The sequence below is a fragment of the Apostichopus japonicus genome, chromosome 13, assembly GCF_037975245.1.
Source record: "Apostichopus japonicus isolate 1M-3 chromosome 13, ASM3797524v1, whole genome shotgun sequence".
NCBI lineage: Eukaryota > Metazoa > Echinodermata > Holothuroidea > Aspidochirotida > Stichopodidae > Apostichopus > Apostichopus japonicus.
In genome coordinates, this window is record NC_092573.1 from 26454756 (window position 1) to 26477034 (window position 22279).

Here is a 22279-nt window from a genome sequence, read left to right on the forward strand (position 1 = left end):
CACTGATAATGGTTGGTGTCTTAACCTCCATGCTGAAACTAATCAGTGTCCTGTCCACTTTCTGTTGAATAGCTTCCTACACCACTGATAATAGTTGGTGTTTTAACCTCCATGCTGAAACTAATCAGCGTCCTGTCCACTTTCTGTTGAATAGCTTCCTACACCACTGATAATGGTTGGTGTCTTAACCCTAATGCTGAAACTAATCAGCGTCCTGTCCACTTTCTGTTGAATAGCTTCCTACACCACTGATAATGGTTGGTGTCTTAACCCTAATGCTGAAACTAATCAGCGTCCTGTCCACTTTCTGTTGAATAGCTTCCTACACCACTGATAATGGTTGGTGTATGTGACAGATATACACTGCTTTAGTTAAGAGAAGACAATCCTTGCAGACTTGAGTGATAAACGCAACAAAACTTTATTCAATCATCTCAAAATGATTCAGATACAGGTAAAACACAAGGAATTTTAAAGAGCTATCAAGGAGAGGATATCAATCCAATAATTACAACAGGGAGCTAATCCCTCTACATTAACAATAAACTAAAGAATTCACACTATGTTTAATTGTAAATAGAACAGGTTTTATGGTCTCAGTGGCCACTCAGAACATGAGTTTTACAAGTTTTCATGTGTAAACAAATCTAAAATACTCCAGTTGTCATTTTGTAGTGTAAGCAGATGTTACTCTATGTTGTATTGATATACTACCATCAATGTCCTACAGTAAAAATGAGTTTTGGGTTTATACTTAATTATTTTCTTCATGCCAAGTTAATGTTTTAATGTGTTTCACATTTATGTTTGTTTTATGGATTGATTGCTGTTGCTGTGTAGGAAGAAGACCCTTTAATTGAATGTCAAAACTGACAGTATCTATTTCATCTACACTCTAATCAGTTGTAATCTCTTGTAAGCTAGGGAGATCTGGTCTGAACAGCACAGCAAGTGAAAGTATCAGACAACAAAGTATGAAGCTAGCAACAAACACCACCCTGTGATTTATGTTAGTACCGCAAAGGTCACAACCATAGATTGGCATGTAATCATCAATATGGCATGGATATTCCATAATCAACAAGTAAGACAGAAGTAATCCAGAATTGGTTCAACTAATAAATCTTATTCCTCCTGCCTTACCAATAAACTTGACCTTCACTAAGTTCACTTCCCAGAATCAATCTTTCCTTAAAAAATAACAAAAGAAGAAGTGGTACATCTTTGTAATCTGATGTTAAGAAAACTATACATTAGATATGGTACAGTATATGTACTGTACAGAAGTAACCAAAGTACATATTCAAACTGCCTGGGTGAGGGGATTAGGGTTAGGAACCCTAACCCTAACTATACAATTAGATATGGTACAGTATATGTACTGTACAGAAGTAACCAAGTAACCAAAGTACATATTCAAGCTGCCTGTCAACAGTCAAATACAGCATGTTATATTCTTAATGATGGGGGGCTGTTATTATTTCTTCCTTCAGATGACTTGTTGCATGTTGAATCTCCCCATCTGATCTTCTACGCAGTCCATCATCGTCTTCGTCCACCTCTATAGAATATAACAAGGTTGAACAACATTAATGCTGTTAATTTGCTACATTGTCAGCTAACTGGGACCATCACACTATAATATACCAGACTAGTAAACAGATTACAAATTTCTGACTACCTGCATATACAATTGCACAAAATCTGAAGTAACTTGATCCATGTCAGTGCACCGATGACATACAAACACAAGGATAACATCTTTTAGGTTTATTTCTGACTCTTTTAATCATATACCACTATAACAATCATTATTGATTACAAAATATTTGAGGAGATCAATTTGCCAAGCCCATTATTATGGAGAGCCTAATAAATGACTTTGATGTTGATATTTCCCACAATCTGAAGTACTGAATTTTCAGCAATATCAAGTACATTAGCCAAAGAGGATCCCATCTTTACAGTGCAGCAATATCAAGTACATTAGCCAAAGAGGATCCCATCTTAACAGTGCAGCAATATCAAGTACATTAGCCAAAGAGGATCCCACCTTAACAGTGCAGCAATATCAAGTGCATTAGCCAAAGAGGATCCCATCTTTACAGTGCATCAATATCAAGTACATTAGCCAAAGAGGATCCCATCTTTACAGTGCAGCAATATCAAGTACATTAGCCAAAGAGGATCCCATCTTAACAGTGCAGCAATATCAAGTACATTAGCCAAAGAGGATCCCATCTTTACAGTGCATCAATATCAAGTACATTAGCCAAAGAGGATCCCATCTTAACAGTGCATCAATATCAAGTACATTAGCCAAAGAGGATCCCATCTTAACAGTGCATCAATATCAAGTACATTAGCCAAAGAGGATCCCATCTTTACAGTGCATCAATATCAAGTACATTAGCCAAAGAGGATCCCATCTTTACAGTGCAGCAATATCAAGTACATTAGCCAAAGAGGATCCCATCTTAACAGTGCATCAATATCAAGTACATTAGCCAAAGAGGATCCCATCTTTACAGTGCAGCAATATCAAGTACATTAGCCAAAGAGGATCCCATCTTAACAGTGCAGCAATATCAAGTACATTAGCCAAAGAGGATCCCATCTTTACAGTGCATCAATATCAAGTACATTAGCCAAAGAGGATCCCATCTTAACAGTGCATCAATATCAAGTACATTAGCCAAAGAGGATCCCATCTTAACAGTGCATCAATATCAAGTACATTAGCCAAAGAGGATCCCATCTTTACAGTGCATCAATATCAAGTACATTAGCCAAAGAGGATCCCATCTTTACAGTGCATCAATATCAAGTACATTAGCCAAAGAGGATCCCATCTTAACAGTGCATCAATATCAAGTACATTAGCCAAAGAGGATCCCATCTTAACAGTGCAGCAATATCAAGTACATTAGCCAAAGAGGATCCCATCTTTACAGTGCATCAATATCAAGTACATTAGCCAAAGAGGATCCCATCTTAACAGTGCAGCAATATCAAGTGCATTAGCCAAAGAGGATCCCATCTTTACAGTGCATCAATATCAAGTACATTAGCCAAAGAGGATCCCATCTTTACAGTGCAGCAATATCAAGTGCATTAGCCAAAGAGGATCCCATCTTTACAGTGCAGCAATATCAAGTACATTAGCCAAAGAGGATCCCATCTTAACAGTGCAGCAATATCAAGTACATTAGCCAAAGAGGATCCCATCTTTACAGTGCAGCAATATCAAGTACATTAGCCAAAGAGGATCCCATCTTAACAGTGTAGCAATATCAAGTACATTAGCCAAAGAGGATCCCATCTTTACAGTGCATCAATATCAAGTACATTAGCCAAAGAGGATCCCATCTTTACAGTGCATCAATATCAAGTACATTAGCCAAAGAGGATCCCATCTTAACAGTGTAGCAATATCAAGTACATTAGCCAAAGAGGATCCCATCTTTACAGTGCATCAATATCAAGTACATTAGCCAAAGAGGATCCCATCTTAACAGTGCATCAATATCAAGTACATTAGCCAAAGAGGATCCCATCTTTACAGTGCATCAATATCAAGTACATTAGCCAAAGAGGATCCCATCTTTACAGTGCATACAAAATATGTTGATACAGTATTTAAACAGGGGCAGTTCCGTAAACTAGTAAACCTTTTCACCAAAACTTAAAAAACGTTGAATCATTACATATAGGGTATCAGATGAAAGCTAAAACTCTGAAGTTTCATTATATTTAGCTAATTTTCACAGAACAAATTGTTTTCAGGCAGATTAAGGTGTGTATTAGTCAACCAAAAAAATCTCAAATTTGCTTCACAAAAATTACCCAAAAACAAAATGCCTATTTTTGCCCGTGTATCTTCAGATGAATAAATATTCTTGGATTTGCTGAAGTGATATAATATATAAATTCAGTTGACAAACAAATAAAGTTGCAGGGATTTTCAGTTTTCTGAGAATAACTTTTTGTACAAATGTAAATTGTCGTCCGTCACAGAAAAATCACATTTTTTAAAATTTCATACAGAAGGAGGTACCCAGATTTCAAGACATCTACAATTCAATGCACATTTTGAACACTCAATAACTACATAATGTGCCTTTAATCCCTAGGATTTTATTTTTTCAGAAAATGCTGTGACAGACATACGTATTTTTGTACGTCCGTCACGTACGTCCGTCACGCGTACGTCCGTCACATTATTTTTGTTTAGATAAACAATGTATTTTAACATGTTTATCACTACAGTACCTCTGAATTTAATAATCAAACCCATTTAGTCATTAACACAGATATTAGGTAGTTTTGCGGTTGCTTCATTAGCATAAATGTAGTGGTATGCAAACATTGCATACTTCAGTGTCAACTAGCATATTTGTGTTATTGGAATTAGCACTTGGCAAAATATCAAAGAAATGGCATGGTATTGAACCACATGTTCAGTATGCTATTGTCTACATTGATATAACACTTTCACCTGAAAGCCTTGTTCACATTAGAAACAATGAGGTAAATGAATCTGGAGGATTCATGTCAATTGGGTGTGCGCGTACCATGTATGGAGGGTCATGTGATGTGTTCCAGGGTGGTACTATACTGATATTTCTCTGTAGCAGTTCGAGAACAGTGTTAGTGACTTTGTGAAAGATTGGTCGGTTCGGACATGGGAACTAACGGCATAAGAAGGTACTGGTACTTCAGGCCTACGAAATAGTGCTAATATGCTAACGTTCAACCTTATTCTCTTAAATGAAGGCAGGCTTTCTACATAATCTTACTTATTAATACAGCTCTAGGGGCAAGCTTTGTCTCATATGGCCTAACGTTATTACTACACGCTATAAGTGAATGTAGAAATGGGAAATGTGGGGAAATGTTTAGTTCAGTGCAACCACGGAATTCTCCATGGAACAGAGCCTAATGCTGCTCGACGGGAATATTGCTATCACGTTAGGCTACAGGCACGGTTATTGCTAGGTAACGGGTGTCGTCTGCTGCTCTAAGCACGCAAACACATTTACGTACTAGTTGGGTGAAATCATCATGCGTAATAGGGAGAGTAGTATATTAGTACCCCCCTGGAACACATCACATGACCTTCCATACATGGTACGCGCGTACGCGCGTATTTACTGTGTGATAGTTCCTCCAGATTCATTTACCTCGTTGATTAGAAAACACACAGAGGGGATCCGACCGAATCATATCCCCTGCTCGAGATCAACATCCTAATGTAAATACTATCCTTCTCAGGGTCAGACCGCGACATGTTGGTCCCCTGTTCTGGGGGGTATCAGTTCCAGAGTGTGAAGACTCGGGGACCAAAGTGACCGGAGATCAAGGCAAACAAACTACATAACACCATGTCTGTTCAACTCACTATTAGGCAAACTTACCATGGACATATATGGAACTATTAGCTACAAACTATTTGTTTGTGTACAAGATTGTTTCTTGTAGTTCTGCGATTTATTCTTCCCTCTGACCATAAGGTTTCCTTTCAATATCCAACACAATATTTTACACTGTGTTCAACTAGTTTTAGTAAATAATAAATCAGTTTTAGAAGATTGTCTGAGAGTCATCAAGAACTGTTATTGCAATTGTTAGTATTTTGTTACCGCTGTAGTATGCATGTTATAGTTTTGATGTAATTTGTTCTACATTTGCTTTAGGTTCATTACCTTTTGTGTTGGGTTTCAGGTATCATTATGTGGAAGAACAGTTAATTTTGAACCACATGTGCTCATAGTTTTATGTTGGTGGACAGAGTTACCAGATGGTTCTTCCTTAACTTCACAGTGTTTGTGTGTATTACTGTACCTTTATACATGTTTCATAGTTGCTATACTAACCAAGGGTGTGCCGCTGTATCTCTGTATCTTGACATGAGATATTTAAGAACTATTGCCAGTTAATGCTCTCATAGCTATTCAGCAGTACTGCTGAATAGCTATTTGTAGTATGCACACCCTAGTTATAACACTGACTTCACTTGTTATAACAGTGTTATAACACTGACTTCTTTCTCCCACTTTCACCTCAATATTGAATCAATATACTGTACACTGCATGCAGAAGTTAGTGACACTCATCTTTATTAGAAATTTGCCATAAACTTTTTGCATTTGCACTTTTGTGAGAGTAACCATACAAATATTGTAACTTCTTTTTCATTGACTCAGAGTGGGAAATCAGAGCTGGAGCATGAGTTCAAGTGTGAACACTAAAATAGGAGATTTTGGAAACATATTTGTGGTTAAATTGTCAACACAGGACTAAGAACAGGGGATCCAATGTGAACACAGCCTAAGAGCTCCTGAAGCAATACAACACAATGTATCACACATCTGAAGTTCTGAATTTCTTGTTTGCTGAAATGTGCTGTTAAGTCATCCATACAGATGCTTGCAGCATGTATGTATTTTAATATAAAAAAATTGTCAAGTAAATAAACAGGGTGTGAAGAAAAGTGAAAGAAAAATGGTTTGGTGCTCATACCATTAATAAAGACCCATCATTCTGATCCACTAAAGAACTTCAACTCCCTAGGGGTCTAACATCTGTATTGTTTGAAATGATGCACACAAAATTTTAAATGAGCTTACCATTGATGATTTGCATAAAACTTAAAGTAAAATATAGATTTCCAATAGAATAGAAATTTTGTGAGAGGGTAAACCTTCTTTTTACTATTACTTTTACCTAAGTTGTTCCATTAGCCACAAGTAAATGAGCTGCATTATTGTTTACATCTGTCAACAATGGAAACTCTGGGTAAAGCTCTGTCACAAATTAAAATTTTAGGGATACCAAGTAGCACTTTTTTTTGTGACGGACGTACATTTACTATATAATTTCACACGTGTACGTCCGTCACAAAAAATTGTACGTCCGTCACAGAGGAATTTTTGAATATATTGCAGGGAAGTGATATAGGTTTCAACTGCTTGTTTACTGATATGTGTAGTTAAGAGTCTTCTTCATAACATGTATAGAAGTTTTAAATTGCATCCCATCCCAATTCACAGAAATTTTCAAAAGAAAATTACGATCTGAAAAAGTCACTTTCTCTGGGTACGTCCGTCACAGGGAGGTTTTTTGAGTATTTTTGTAGTTTATTTAGATAGACAAGGAATGAAACTCCATACAAGAATAGTACAAGGTAGATGTTCCATAAAACCCAAATGAAAAGTTATCTCCTATATATAGCCATTGAGATATGGATCAACAAACTGTCCGAAATGTACGTCCGACTTTACGGAATTGCCCACAGTTTGATGCAGTCCTTTGAGGAGACAACATTCAAACTTCATCTCTGATTTTAATTTTACAGTGCATTGCTTGCTTGTGCCCCTAGTTTACTGACACACATTTTCTTATGCCTGTGTAGCTCTACAGGGTAAACTGAATGATCAAATAGATCATATATAGCTCCTGGCATGAAAAATAATATCTGAGATCAACTGTCATGTAAGACTCCTTCATGTTCAGATAAATCAAGCCACAAGGTTTCCATTAGTAGGTCATCATCCAGACAAAGATATTATATCAACCAACATCATGATATCAAATGACAATACATCATCATGTAAATACCAAGGAAAATTAATGTGAGACATTGTCAATTGATGGACAGTTCCTTCTAACCTTCACTGCACCTTTATGTCTAACATAAATAACAGCTTCCTCCTAGTGGATGACTGTCATAGTGACAGCCACATAAATCAATTAAATGAAGTTGGTGTTGGGAAAGACTCCATGCTGTCTTTCCCAGAATGCCTCTAACATTACATGATATACTCTGTTAAGACCTATTGATGTTGTTGAAAGAGAAATGTACAAAGCCTTAATTAAAATACACATCCCTATACTAACAGCAGTTACTACACCAACTAACACTATATATTATACACGTTGCTGTCATATCAATAAACATATTCCTTATAACATCTGTTCAGAGCTAGTGGGCCTCTGCATGTGATTATGAAGCCTGTAAACATTTAGCTTTTCTCCATCTAGAATGTTAATTGAAAGGGGGGGGGGTGGGGATTGTTGTGTTGGTGTACTATTTGCTTAGCCATAGATTCCTTCAGCAGTTGTCACAAGTCTCTAAGGTTGAGTCTATAATCCCAGGGGAACTCAGTGATGGTACCCATTGGCTAACAGGGGAACTCAGTGATCATGGTACCTATTGGCTAACAGGGGAACTCAGTGATGGTACCCATTGGCTAACAGGGGAACTCAGAGATCATGGTACCCAATGGCTAACAGGGGAACTCAGTGATCATGGTACCTATTGGCTAACAGGGGAACTCAGTGATGGTACCCATTGGCTAGCAGGGGAACTCAGAGATCATGGTACCCAATGGCTAACAGGGGAACTCAGTGATCATGGTATCTATTGGCTAACAGGGGAACTCAGTGATGGTACCCATTGGCTAACAGGGACACTCAGTGATGGTACCCTTTGGCTAACAGGGGAACTCAGTGATCATGGTACCCATTGGCTAACAGGGGAACTCAGTGATGGTACCCTTTGGCTAACAGGTCACTTCCAGAAATTCTAGAAGAAATGTGCTTCCACCAACCTGACAGGTGACATCATCAAGACCTTTACAACAAATCATTTCCTTCATTCACAGCTTATTTTGATAATGGAGCTCCCTCTATTGTTTGCATAATTTTATGAATTACTCTTGGTGGATGAGCAGTTAGTTTCCTTTGCCATATCTCTATTTCTATTACCTAGAATGTAAATGACTTTGTTTTATGAATCTGTGGAGAAGAAACAATGGTGCTTGACTTTTGTCAGTTTGAGCAAACAAAAGAAACAGGTGTATGATAAAGGTGTATGATATGTGGGGTGTATGATATATATATATAAGGTGTATGATATATATATATACAGGCCATAAGAAAACTTAGAATTATATGGTGTGATATAACTTACATCATCACCTTGTCAAGCACTGTAACACTTGGTGTACACATGACCTATTGAATCTGTGGTGCTTAAAATCTGATGGACCTTGTCCCATTTTCTTTATCACAAAAGAATCTAAAAAAATGTATGCGGTAGTGGCAGACTACAAATGTTTAAGATAGTTTGTTTATTCTTACCCTCCTCTTCTCTTGCCTCTCACGAAGGACCAATCAACACTGATAGATTGTCCTAGGATTTCTGTTCCATTTAGAGCATCGATTGCTTTCTGAGCCTCCTTGAATGTTTCATACTCTACCAAAGCATATCCCTGAAATAGAAGTCAGTAAAACCTAAACAGTATTGTACAGTAGAACATAGATACAAAATGGGACTAGAACTTTGTCATCACTAAACAGGTCTGTGGCACATTTCCATGGTCAGATTTCCAGGCTGTGTTCTTACCTCTCATTGGCTGTACTTACATGTAGCATTCAGTTCAATCACTTTCTATGGGGGACCTAGCTTTCAGACCATCTGGTTTTAATCCACTTCAGCCAATTTTGGTCAACTTGTGGAAACAACTGCTGTCAATTTGTTTTGAGAATGGAGATTAAAAGTGTTTGTTGAAACTAAAACACATATCCTTCTCTGTGTCTTCCTTGATTTTGTGGTCACAAACATAACTGGAGTCTTGTCCAGAAAGAAATCAAAGGGAGAATACTGCTAGTTATGTATTAGATCACGTAGCATACAAACTTATTAATACTATATACTTAGTATATACTTAGTTTGTAGTGGGTCTGCCATTCTACTCACCCTGGTGGCTCTGTACTTATACAGCACTTGTACTTGGGGCATTTGGAATGTAGTAGAGGTACAAATGAAAGATTTAGTGTTTCCTAGTGTATAGCCTTGTACTCCTAATCACACTTATATCAAGGAGAATTCAATTGTACTAATTCTCATGCTGCTGGACGCATACTACAAGTCAGTTGGACAATATTATGAACTAAAACTAAAATTATTCCACAAGTGATCGGCAGTACAAAACAATCTGAAAAAGACAATGATTTTGCGAATAAACCAACCAACACTTTCACCATTTTAACTAATAAGAACAAAACTAATAACTTCTTTGCTTAAGAACCTAGACACCTGATGTACAGATGTATTACTTTACCTTGAGGAATCCAGTTCTCCTATCCAAGTTGACATGCATATTTTTTATTTCCCCATATTCACCAAACTTGTCAGTGATGTCCTCTTCAGAAGCTTCTTCATGAACTCCTGTCACAAACAAAATCCATCCTTCAACAGCTTTTGGAAAAAGAGAGAATTATTAAGGATTATCAATCATTGAGGTTTCGCTGGCCACACCAACAAAAGGATTATAAACTTGAATAGAAAGTACAGGTACTGTACCACGGCAGGAGTAATTTAGTGTTCCAATTTGGTGTAGTATTTTCCAAGGCTGTGAATTTTTCCCTCATGGAATACTATAATTCCTGTTGAGTGAACGCTGTACATATTTACACTTATATAGCAACTTGACCAATTTGAAATGCGATAAAATGGGATATAATTGTTCCCCATATGGCATATGAGAGGAACCAAAACATTCTTATTCAGCATCTTTCCTAAGCACTCTACTGCACAGTTAAAATAAAATACATTCCTCACTATTTCTACAGTACAAGTTTTCATTCTGCAAGCCTTACAGTACAAGTAATATACTGTAGTGAATGATGGGCAAGGCCAGTTTGCATAAACTACTCACATCTTTGTGGGCCACTCTCACTTGTGTCAACTTTCAATGGTTCAAAGTCATCATCAGCTGTCCTGATTCCTCCTTCTAAATGCAGACATAAATAAAATCATACTGAACGTGTATGTGTATACTGTACATGCAGTACTATCTGTGTTACTTATGTGGTTAGTACTCAGTATGTGAATAGTAGTTAAGTAATTTGTTTACAAGTATTCTGTTTCACACCTGAACGTACTTGGATACTAAAGTACTCATACCATGTTCATCACTCAGTGATCAAGCTCAGATGCTAATGTAGTCATATTGTTATTGATTTAAAGTATTTGGTACTAGCTCAGGACAAGCACTTAACAAACACTTACATCATAAACTTGTAAGGTAAAACTGACATTACAACTTCAAGCTTTCAGTCCTTTTAGCATTCTATGGTGCTACTCTACTGTATAATAGCGCTATGTTCACTTATGTCTCTATTCCAGTACAGTATCATGGATAGTGGATAGTGTGGTACTCATAATACAATCAAGTAAGAATGTAAAGATTGGTGCATTCATTAGTTTTGCATTTTTGATGCACTAAGTTACCTATAAAGTATGTATTCTTTTGCCACCCTTCTCTCTGTCTATGATCAAAAGAAGTCCTTCAGCTAGTTAATGATATGCATTTATAAATGTGTACAGCCAGACAGTTTGCTGTGACCTGTTGATGTCAAGACTTCAAACTATAATTCTAAACCTTCTGTGGACTGGCATCAACAATACTCTATTTAAGTAAAATTAGAGGCAACCATGGCCAGAACTGAATTTTGAAAATGATCCAATAACAGTTTCCCTTTAATTCTTAAAATGTGTTCAAAGAAAATGAAATACTGTACACAAATGAAATAGAAATCCACAATTAATCTTACTTTAATACCTGTGTATCAAAACTAGATTTAAAGTAACTTACTGTAGGTTGCCATCATTGTAAATAAGCAGTTGCTCTTCTGATAACATACCGACTCCTCGACTGGTGTTATATGCTGTTATTGCACAAATCTATTAATTTTGAGGAAATTGCAATGACACTGCCAGTACAACTAAGATAAGTCCAATTGGTACTGTACTTCCAGTATGTATTTCAATGCAAGCAAAACAGTAGAAACACATACTAACATCTCAAAAGTGCAAAATGGACGTTTAACTCAAAGATCTAAGCCTGAAGGAATTAAAACTGAGTTATGTAGTTTAAAACAAAAGAAGATAATACCAACCTTGACCAAAACCTCTTCCTTTCTTCTTCTTCACATTTTCTTTTAGCTTTTGAATTCCTTCTGTAAGATAAATTAAATGAAGTTCTTTATACACAGTAGAGGGTTTTTTCAGTCCCTTTCCCAGTAAATTACATTTCAATCAACATTGACTCAATAAGTCAAGCTTCAATTACTGCTTTTGGCAATATGTGATGGATAAATTAACACACAAAATGTAGTTCAGAATTTTAGAAAACTATAAGTGAACCATGGGATCTGAAGAGCTGCAAACAAGTAGGCAAGTTCACAAGCAAACAATTGAGTGCTGTAATACTAATGCATGTTTTATTTAGGATCTTTCAATCTGAACGAACATGCTGTGAAATCGTATGTCACAGTCACAGTGAAGCTACACATCTAGGCTGGTACAGACTTCTTTGGCAATAACATGGCAAATAATAGTGAACTGTGGACTTGTCATATTAGCTCTACAAGCCACATGTAATAACTCATGGATCCATATTAAATACTGCTCTTGAACTTTTATGTCAATTCACTCCAATCATACTTCTTTTGTGACTAGACAAAGAGCATTAACTATGTAGGATTATAGATAATGCTTGCGAGGACAAACAATGGACTTCTCACCAGAGCTGCAGAATAGACTTAACTGCATTAATCCCTGATAAACAGTTTATCGCAATGATCACAATCTTACAATGCTAAACAAAAGGAGGTGAGCTTGATAACTGCAATTATTGCAATTATTGCAGTTCACACACCTCAAATGTTTGGTTGCTTTGGAATAGTAGTGTAGCTGAAACATGAATTGCAGTGCATTGTTTGGTCGTCAAATCTAAATGTTACTGTACTTGCCAGTTGGCGAGTGTATTGGATCCAGTCTCTCATCTTTCACCGGTGGTATATGTCCATATAAGTATTAGCCTAGATATTTTTTTTGGTACTTAGTATATAACATGACTGTGCACATTTCAGAATGTCAATGCCTCTTTGCCAAACTTTCTTCAAGAAGCATTATTGAATGGACAATTATATTCCCCCCCCCCCCAAAATTAATATGCATGAAACTGTGTGCTTGCAATCTATTTTGAAAAGTACAAGCCTATCCCTCCCATGACTTTGTTGTAGGGATGCACCGGATCCAAATTTTTGGATCCGGCTGGAACCGGATTTTGCCGGACAGTACATGAAATCCGGCCGGACCGGATTTTTTCATTACACAAAAGAAAATCATTAATAAGAAGTAGAAGTATGAAACAAGTAGCAAATCTTTGGTGAGGTATACGCATATTATAGAGAAGGTGAAATTAAGACCCCATTTATGAGATTAAATATAAATTAAACATGTTATGTTAAATCTAATTTTTCTTTACTTTGAATGTTTTTATTAATTTTTGGAAATAGTTTATATTGATTTAAGTTAATACCAACACCTTTTCAAGGAATAATTCAGGCCAGATTTTGAAAAAGATCCAGCCGGATTTTGAAAAATATCCGGCCGGAACCGGAACCGGATAATTGCTCACTATCCGGGCCGGATATCCGGTGCATCCCTACTTCGTTGTATGATTCCTTACTCTGTTTGACCAACTGGGTTTAACTCAAGAAGAAAACACTTAGACTTAAGTCTTTAAATTTGTAGTAAAACAGGGTCGCTTTTATATTGTTTTCTAGTACTGAATATTAATAAATTATGACAAGGCATAATTGGCCTCGGTATATTTCATGTTTACTTTTTTTCCACAGATGTTACAAATATTGATAAAAGATAAAAAATATCGAACACGAAGCCCCAACATGACTGAAGAACTGTCAAATTTGCACTTAAATGGAGATGGAAGTAGAAATGTCACTGACACTTGTGCAGTGCCCAACCCCCTCCCCAAACACACACATGCCCCCCACTACTGTGGGGATGGTACAAATGTCATGATTAGCCCCACCTCTCACCCCCCCCCTACTTATGTACAATATTGTAATGATTAAATTGTAAACAATACTGGTAAGTCGGTAACAGTCAGTTCAAACAACCACAAAGAACATTGTTTAAAGATTAAACAAAAAAGCCCTCAATACTTTCACTAAACTGTTCCTTCAGCATCAATACTAGTTTCTGCTCATTGGATTGCTTAGAAAGAAAAGAAAGGCCATAATGCGATTATGAAAAGTGTTTGCATTACAGCAGCTGGCATCAATTACACACAAGCTATTGTTCCTGTTAGCCGCATGACAATGGTGCAAAGTTATACAGAGAATTGATCTATGGAATTGTTTGTTAGGTCAAGTTGTGTGTTTTCATTGTATGATTGAAGAATATACCCATTTTGTTAACCTGTTTACATAAACATGGGTCAGAGTTCTCTACAAGTGTTTTGATGGTTCAACAGTGAATAGGGGTGATTCCATTTAGCATAAGGTGGAATTGGCAGCTAAATTCTTTGGTGACATTGTGCTATTGTTCCTCAGTTAAAAATCTGATAGAAACACAAAAGTGAAGAGAAGAATAACTATTGTCTTATATTGTTCATAACAGGGACTCATAATAAAAGGCTTGTTACTTGCTATTGTAAAGATGCAAGCATGACAGTAAAATGAGTAAACATGTTGCTTTGAATTACTTGTGGGGCTAGTCAATTCGAAATGTCACGCCAACTTACTTTTACACGGGCTAGTCAATTGTGAGATAAAGTCAAGAATGTATCAAAATTTCATGATTTTTTTAAGAATATTCAAAATAAAAGGATGCAGAGATAACAAATATCTATAATATCTTGACAAACCCACATTATTCATCATGACCATAAGAATGGGGGCTTGTATACCACAAAACAAACACATAAAGGGGATGTTGTAAATAAATTCGATCATCTGAATTTTTCACGTATCCGTACGTACCACAGTCCCAACTGGTTCGGATCAACAAGGTTTTGCTGTATCACCAAATGATGAAATTAGCGAAGAATACACATGATTTCCCCCCCTCATTGTCACTGATGATGGAGAACGATGTGTATGAGTTTTACGAATTTCGTGTAGTAAAGGCTTGGCCCGCGTCGTACTTTTTTTCGGTCGGCTCCAGGGTACCCGTATCACTAGTAATATCAAAGCGGTTATGAGCTTAGGCTTTACAAAATAATGTAAGCATGTACGCAATATTCACTGTACCCCAATGCGTTAGGCAGGATAGGGAAACCTACGGAACGGACGCCAGCATGGGTTATCATAAAATCAACATTTTGTCATTCAACACAAAGTTTTACACACGTTACTTACGATCTGACTCTTCATCGACAGCAAACTCTTCATCTACTTGGACGTCTAAAACATCAGAGGACATGATGAGTCGACAAAAGAAGTTTATTAGAAAATATCGTGTATTGTATATCAAACTGATTAAACGCCAAGACTGTAGCTTAGTTCAAAGCGTCATATACACAGTAGTTCCGCTAAAAATCCTCAGGTAACCAAAATACAGTAACTTTGAAATGCTGGAAAGCTGCTGAACGAACCTATGGAACGCCAAAAGAAGGAGAGTTGGCGTCACTACCCTAAACAGGTAGTGTTACTATACTAACCTAAACAGGAGATGCCTAAACAGGAGGTGCTACTACTAATATTTGACGGTGCTACTGTAAAATGGTAGCGCTGCTACTCTAAACAAGTGGCGTTACTGCTACTGCAGGTGGCGATGTTACAGTAAAGTAGTGGCGTTACTACCCTAAACGGAAGGTGCTTCTACTGTAAATTTTGGTCGCTCCTACCCTAAACAGAGGTCGATACTACTCTGCAACTACGACGCGTGTTTCGAAAGCAAACCGTAGTAAAGGATAATGACTTATAATCTTCGGGTAATTTTTTTGGGAATACATGTTCTCACCGTTTGGCCGCATTAAAGAGGTACTTGAACTAAAATGTTAAAATTTGCCGCACTGATATTGCACTCTGCCAATTTCTGTAATATCTTTGCCAAGAAAATGTTCTTCACGTGTTGCCAAAGTGTGGTACACTGATCATTAATCTGTAATACGGCCATTAGCGTATATGTGGTTTATTTTCTCAGCTACCAGCTTATTGTTTGTGGTAACCTGCTGAGGTCACACAATGAACCACTTTTCTTATCAAAGAAGAACTACTCTGGAAGAATAGCCATATACGGTAGTGTGGTCGTTATCATTATTATAAGCACAATTTTATCATTGATGAAAGTTGTAGGAGAGGAATGTTACTCTTTACGATCGAGTTCAGTGTTATTTTCCTACTTTGCAAACATGTGTACAAAGAAAACTAAATAACTTCGAGGTAACAGCATTTTTCACAGTTGAAAATTATTTTGCCAAAAGTTAACTTGAAGCAAACAGGTACGTGTGATGTCAAAAATGTTGAACATGAACAACTTAGTTTTCACACTGGCTGAAAACTTGTCTAATGCTAAAGTCTAAACATGACATCATCCAGCCACATGTGCTCGATTTTTTTTGTTTTATGTCTTTGCTTTATTTATTACGATACTTATTTTCAGTATTATATATAGCATGCGTACATCCAAGTTTGAGCCCCCCCCCCCCATTGTTGTAGTTCATCAAAAATAAATGTTCTCCTTCAACATAAATTTTTATCGACAAAAATAAATTTTCATCGACAAAAATAAATTTTCATTGTCAAAAATAAATTTACTCTGTCGAAACTAATTTTACCCCGCACGTATTAAATCTACCCGTCCGATATTAACTCATCCCGCATCCCGTCCTAACAAAAAATTACCCCCGGAAATAAATCCGAACCAAAATAAATTCCTCCCGTCAAAACTAAATTCACCACTGACCAGTTGAATAGACCACCAGCGATTTCAAGCACGCCATTTTGGTTTCTGACGCGGGCAGCAACACGTAATGTTTGTATGTACTCACGCGTCCTGTGAGTGCATACAAAATGGCAGCATCTCGTCTTTCATTTTCTACTTATATCCAACAAAATTGGTTGGTTAGTATATGCGAACGTTTAATGTTTATTCTGCAATAGCTTGAAAACTACCTAACTGACCGTGGATCAGATTTTAAACTAGTACGATACCGTTTAGATAGTTTATGCCGAGATATTGCTCAATACGAATAGGAGGCAATACCCCCTGACGGTGTCGTTCAAAGCACAGTCTATTATTATCGCCAATTATATCAATGTGTATTAGTGCCAGTGAGACAGATTTGAGAAACTCATTCTCATCACCAATCTGTCGGACAGGTTTGCCGGGAAGACCTCTGTCGTTCATTATTAAATGTGAACAACTAATGGAGATTTCTACAGGCAGGCAGCTGGTGCCTAAAGAAATCTTGCTCATCAGTGATGCAATGTATCACAAACACAATTCCCACACTTCAAATATGATTATTCACTGTGCTTTCTGCCATTAAGTAATCAGAAATATATGCTTACGTTCATGCCTCTGGTAGCCACCACCACTCACCCTCCCGAATGCATGGCTTGTGAATGTACAAGTAAAACCCTATTTGATCAATCAATAGAATGAAATTGTGCTTTCCTGACATAGATTAAGCAATTAAAGAAGTTTTGACCATATGTTGGGTGCGTCATTCAAGAACTCCAGGGTTCTATGATGCCGCTTTCACATACTTAGGCTATATAGATAAAATTTGCACAAGCAATCAGTCTTAGGAGTATATGGGAACGAATAAAGGACACAACACAAGAAAAGTAAGATTTCCTAAAAAATATTACTATTTTAGAGAGTTCCAAGACTATGCACTATTCAGCTATAGGTGAACAAAGTACAGTATAATATATCACTGATCGACCTTTTTACTCCTTTGATTCGGTCAACTACAGTTACGCTTTGCTCTTCCAATCATCCGCATTTGCAATTAACTCCTGGTCCACGTACCCGCACTATGACGATCGTGCCTTTCCTGTCGCTGTAATTTATTATTATTATTATTATAATTGAGTAAAATGTAAAGCAAGGATCTCACAACTTAAAAGGAAGCTTGAGTAAACTCAGTCAAGAAAGCTTCCATGCATCCAATTATACTCATCTAACAAACAAAGCATGCATGTTATGATATACCCCTTTTACTTCCTCCAAAGTGCTAATAAAACAATTTAAGAATTTTAGACTGAAGGTGAACATATTTGAAAATCGGGCAAATTTGGGGCCAATACAGCATAACTTTAAGCTTACTTAAATGTTTGACATGAAATAAATAACTGTAGGCAGGGATGTGCACGTGTTCTGTCTCTGCCAGCTTAGTGTTGGAGTTTTTTTCTTCATTTTTTAAATTATTTTTTTATTTATTGTTCATCACTTATATTATTTGATGTGTCTAGTGATTGACCTATTGCCTAACGATCGGCCTTCAAAATCTGCAAATTCGAAGTATTAAAACATTTGCTTTTAAAGTCTAGCCTATGGCTGCAAGGATAAAAAACAAACAAAAACAGTGCATGTTATTCTTTTAGCCTGGCCCGACATGGTCTACAATAATTAACGGCTTCACAGTCGATATAACTGTCACCATTAATGTGTAAATGCAGCGCGCAATTAGTAAAACGATTTTCACATAGACTATATAATTAAGTACGGTAAAAATTCTTTCACTTGAGCAGGTAAAACTTGGCATGAAGAATATTGCATGTAATGTGCTTTGACTTAACAAGTTAACATTGTACTGGCAAACGGGGTAATTAAAGCCTTGTTCTTATATCTTTCTCATGATATAATTTTGACTTCCGTCCAGAAAACTGTATCCATTAAACTTTCTCAAATATGTTAAGCGACTGGAAATTAATTTTTAGACCATATGATGTTCCATATTATGCTCCACTCTGACATTCGCCTTTAAGTGACCACTGAAGTAAAATAACATGGAAGGATGATAACTATTGACAACACGCACAGTACAATGCGACCGAAATCCACGCTACGACGCCATTTTCCTTAGCTCACGAAATATCGACGCGCCGCATGCAGAGCCATATGGCAACAGGTACGAATCAAACGGAGGATTGTTAAAACAAACTTACTCATTTGTGTGAATCTATTGTGGGATCCTGGTTACTGGCCAGCTGGGAGGGGTCCTGACTGAGGGGAAACCTCGGAGGCTCCGGGAAATTGGACATGTTGAAAGCATGAAATGCATTATCATGTCAGACCTTTCGATCTAGGATTAAATGGGTCAGCAGATATCTTGCACTGATAGTAAAACAAGGATTGTTACTTATATGATTGGGCAAAAGCCCACATTACGTATTCGTTCTTGACAACTTTCTATGAGTTCCTACTAAATTTGATATATAACTGTGACGTCTAGATTTTCAAATACTTATAGATATGTGGTCAATGATCATTGCACGACAAAATGACTCGGATGATAACGGCCGTATAGGCCTACCTACTATCAAATGCCTTGGATGATAAAAGCCGTATACCTACTATATTTCAAATACCTTGGATGATACTGGCTTTATACCTACTATATTTCGAATGCCTTCGATGATAAAGGCTTTGTACCTACTATATTTCACATGCCTTGGATGACAAAGGGCTTATACCTACTATTTCAAATGCCTTGGATGATAAAGGGTTTATACTTACTATATTTCAAATGCGAAATGCCTTGGATGATAAAGGCTTTATACCTACTATCATGGGCGGCGATCCTGGGGGGGATGGGGGGGATATATCCCCCCCATGAAAATGGGTGGAGGGGATGTAATACACCATATCCCCCCCACCAAATGCCAGGAATAAGAATATTTTCATGCCTTCATTTATGCATCATCGTGAATGTACGGCTCTTTTTAGCTTCATTTCTCGCCTATACCATAAACGCAGTGCGATCTTTTCAAATAAACCGTCTTTATAAAGCAAGAATAGTTGACTGTAGGCTTCATTGGCCCTATAACAACAAAATGTATTATTGCGCCCACGGTATTGATATAGTACATATATGCACCCTCATAGTATTCATATAGGCCCTATAGTAGGCCTACACACGTACATGTACCCTCGAACAGCTGAGAATCTCATGTTACCAGGGTAATGCTTAATTAGGGGCGTCGGAGCGGTTCGCCGGACCAATATTCACGGCGCAAAAAAAAAAGGAGAAAAAAGTAGCACTAAGAAGAAAAAAAGGCAAAAAATAAAGAACCAAAATGAAAACATACTTCAAAATGTGTTTCAGAAGATTAATCGGGTACAAAAACAGACAAGGGAGAATGCACAGAAGAAAAGCTCCGGAAGTGCCATTTCCTGCAATCTGGGAGGCATTTTTTCAAAATTTTCTCCATTACGATACGCGCCAACCAATGGTGGCGCGTAGCGTAGTTTGACCTTCCAAACGTCCCCCCCCCCGATAATTATGGTAGATGGCCACACTCTGATCTTCCGTACCAATCCCAAATAGCTTCCGACGCCCCTGTTAATACACGTACGTTTCACCTGGATGCCCTAGCAATCGGTACCTAGGAATGTAACTATGTGTAATTATGTATAGGCCTATAATAGCCTGCATGAGGCCATTTTCTTCATCGAATAATATAAAGAGCTCTCGAACATTCTAACGTAGCGCCTGAAACAAGATTGACAGGGGCAATTTTCCCAAAATAACACCCGAAATTTAAAAAAAAGTATTTTGGATCCTGATTATGAGATATTTCGGACATGAAATCCCTATTTTAAAGTTGGGTATATGCCGCTTGGAAACCTCGGCAAGTGCCGTTTCCGGCCATCTAGAGGGTTTGTAAATCCCAAAATTTTCTTGTACGCTTCGCGCCAACTCATGGTGGCGCTACGCTTAGATAGTCAACAAGGTCATATCCCCCCCCACTCGGAAGTACGGATCGCCGCCCATGCCTACTATATATCAAATGCCTTGGATGATAAAGGCTTTATACCTACTATATTTCACATGCCTTGGATGATACTGGCTTTATACCTACTATATATCAAATTCCTTGGATGATAAAGGCTTTATACCTACTATATATCAAATTCCTTGGATGATAAAGGCTTTATACCTACTATATTTCACATGCCTTGGATGATAAAGGCTTTATACCTACTATATTTCACATGCCTTGGATGATACTGGCTTTATACCTACTATATTTCACATGCCTTGGATGATACTGGCTTTATACCTACTATATTTCACATGCCTTGGATGATACTGGCTTTATACCTACTATATTTCACATGCCTTGCATGACAAAGGGCTTATACCTACTATATTTCAAATGCCTTGGATGATAAAGGCTTTATACCTACTATATTTCAAATTCCTTGGATGATACTGGCTTTATACCTACTATATTTCACATGCCTTGGATGATAAAGGCTTTATACCTACTATATTTCACATGCCTTGGATGATAAAGGCTTTATACCTACTATATTTCACATGCCTTGGATGATACTGGCTTTATACCTACTATATTTCACATGCCTTGGATGATAAAGGCTTTATACCTACTATATTTCACATGCCTTGGATGATACTGGCTTTATACGTCCTTCTATATTTCAAATTCCTTGGATGATAAAGGTCGTATACCTACTATACTTTACACAAAAAAAAAACTATGATGGGCATTTTGTATAAATGTGTGTACATATATGTGTCAGATTAATTGTTTGGTAATTTTTGCCTCTCTTTGGTTGAATATTTGCCCACCTGCTTCGACACTGAGACAAACTGTCTTTGACTAACGTTGGACAATTTTTACCTAACACTGGGGGTATGTGTCCGATCAAATTGGGAAACTGTTTACCAAGTTTGCTTGAATATATGCCAATATGCTGGGATACATGCAAATCTTAACTCCAGGGAACTGTCAACGTTTGGTGCCAAAATCATGGCAAAGGACCTTTCCCCCATTAACCACATATTGTTCCACCCTGAAATTTCATTTGGGAGCCAAAGTTTCAACCACAATACTTGTGTCAAATGTGTCAAGCTAAAAACTGATCTGTCACTACTCTGTGAAGAGACATCCAACAAGAGTCCTCTGTATCACCCATCCAATATTGTGTTGAACTTTCTTGATACAGATCTATTAAACGAGTGTGTATCCTAAACTATGTTGCCTAGCTGCCTTAAACATTTTGAACTCTGTGATTTCAATTAAATAGGCTTAGATAGATATCGGATCTACATATAGCAGGTGCGTATCCAGGGGGGGGGGGCGTTGGGGGCGCGCGCCCCCCGGGTAAGAAAAAGAGAATAGGGAAAAAAAAGAAGAAAAAAGGAAAAAGAGGGGAAAAAAGAGAAGGAGAGGAAGGAAGGGAAAAGAAAAAGAA

General features: G+C 37.3%; 1 protein-coding gene across 1 annotated transcript; it reads right to left on the reverse strand.

Moving 5' to 3' along the window:
- Positions 1–402: 402 nt before the first annotated feature.
- On the reverse strand, positions 403–15400 carry LOC139978508 (RNA-binding protein 8A-like). The gene is made up of 6 exons (XM_071988794.1): positions 15241–15400; positions 11968–12027; positions 10725–10799; positions 10128–10264; positions 9145–9275; positions 403–1561 (listed from the first exon to the last, which is right to left on the reverse strand). Exons 1-6 carry the CDS (start codon positions 15302–15304, stop codon positions 1543–1545), a joined length of 486 nt encoding a protein of 161 aa, XP_071844895.1. The 5' UTR covers positions 15305–15400; the 3' UTR covers positions 403–1542.
- Between the last annotated feature and the right edge of the window lie 6879 nt (positions 15401–22279).

Excerpts from the sequence above, each read along its gene's own strand:
- LOC139978508 (XM_071988794.1), bottom strand. The coding sequence starts at position 15,304 with ATGTCCTCTGATGTTTTAGACGTCCAAGTAGATGAAGAGTTTGCTGTC. Across the intron at positions 10,265-10,724 it reads TGAGAGTGGCCCACAAAGAT|CTGTTGAAGGATGGATTTTG; the intron begins GTGAGTAGTTTA and ends TTTTTCCAAAAG. Across the intron at positions 9,276-10,127 it reads GGAGAACTGGATTCCTCAAG|GGATATGCTTTGGTAGAGTA; the intron begins GTAAAGTAATAC and ends CTTCTATTTCAG.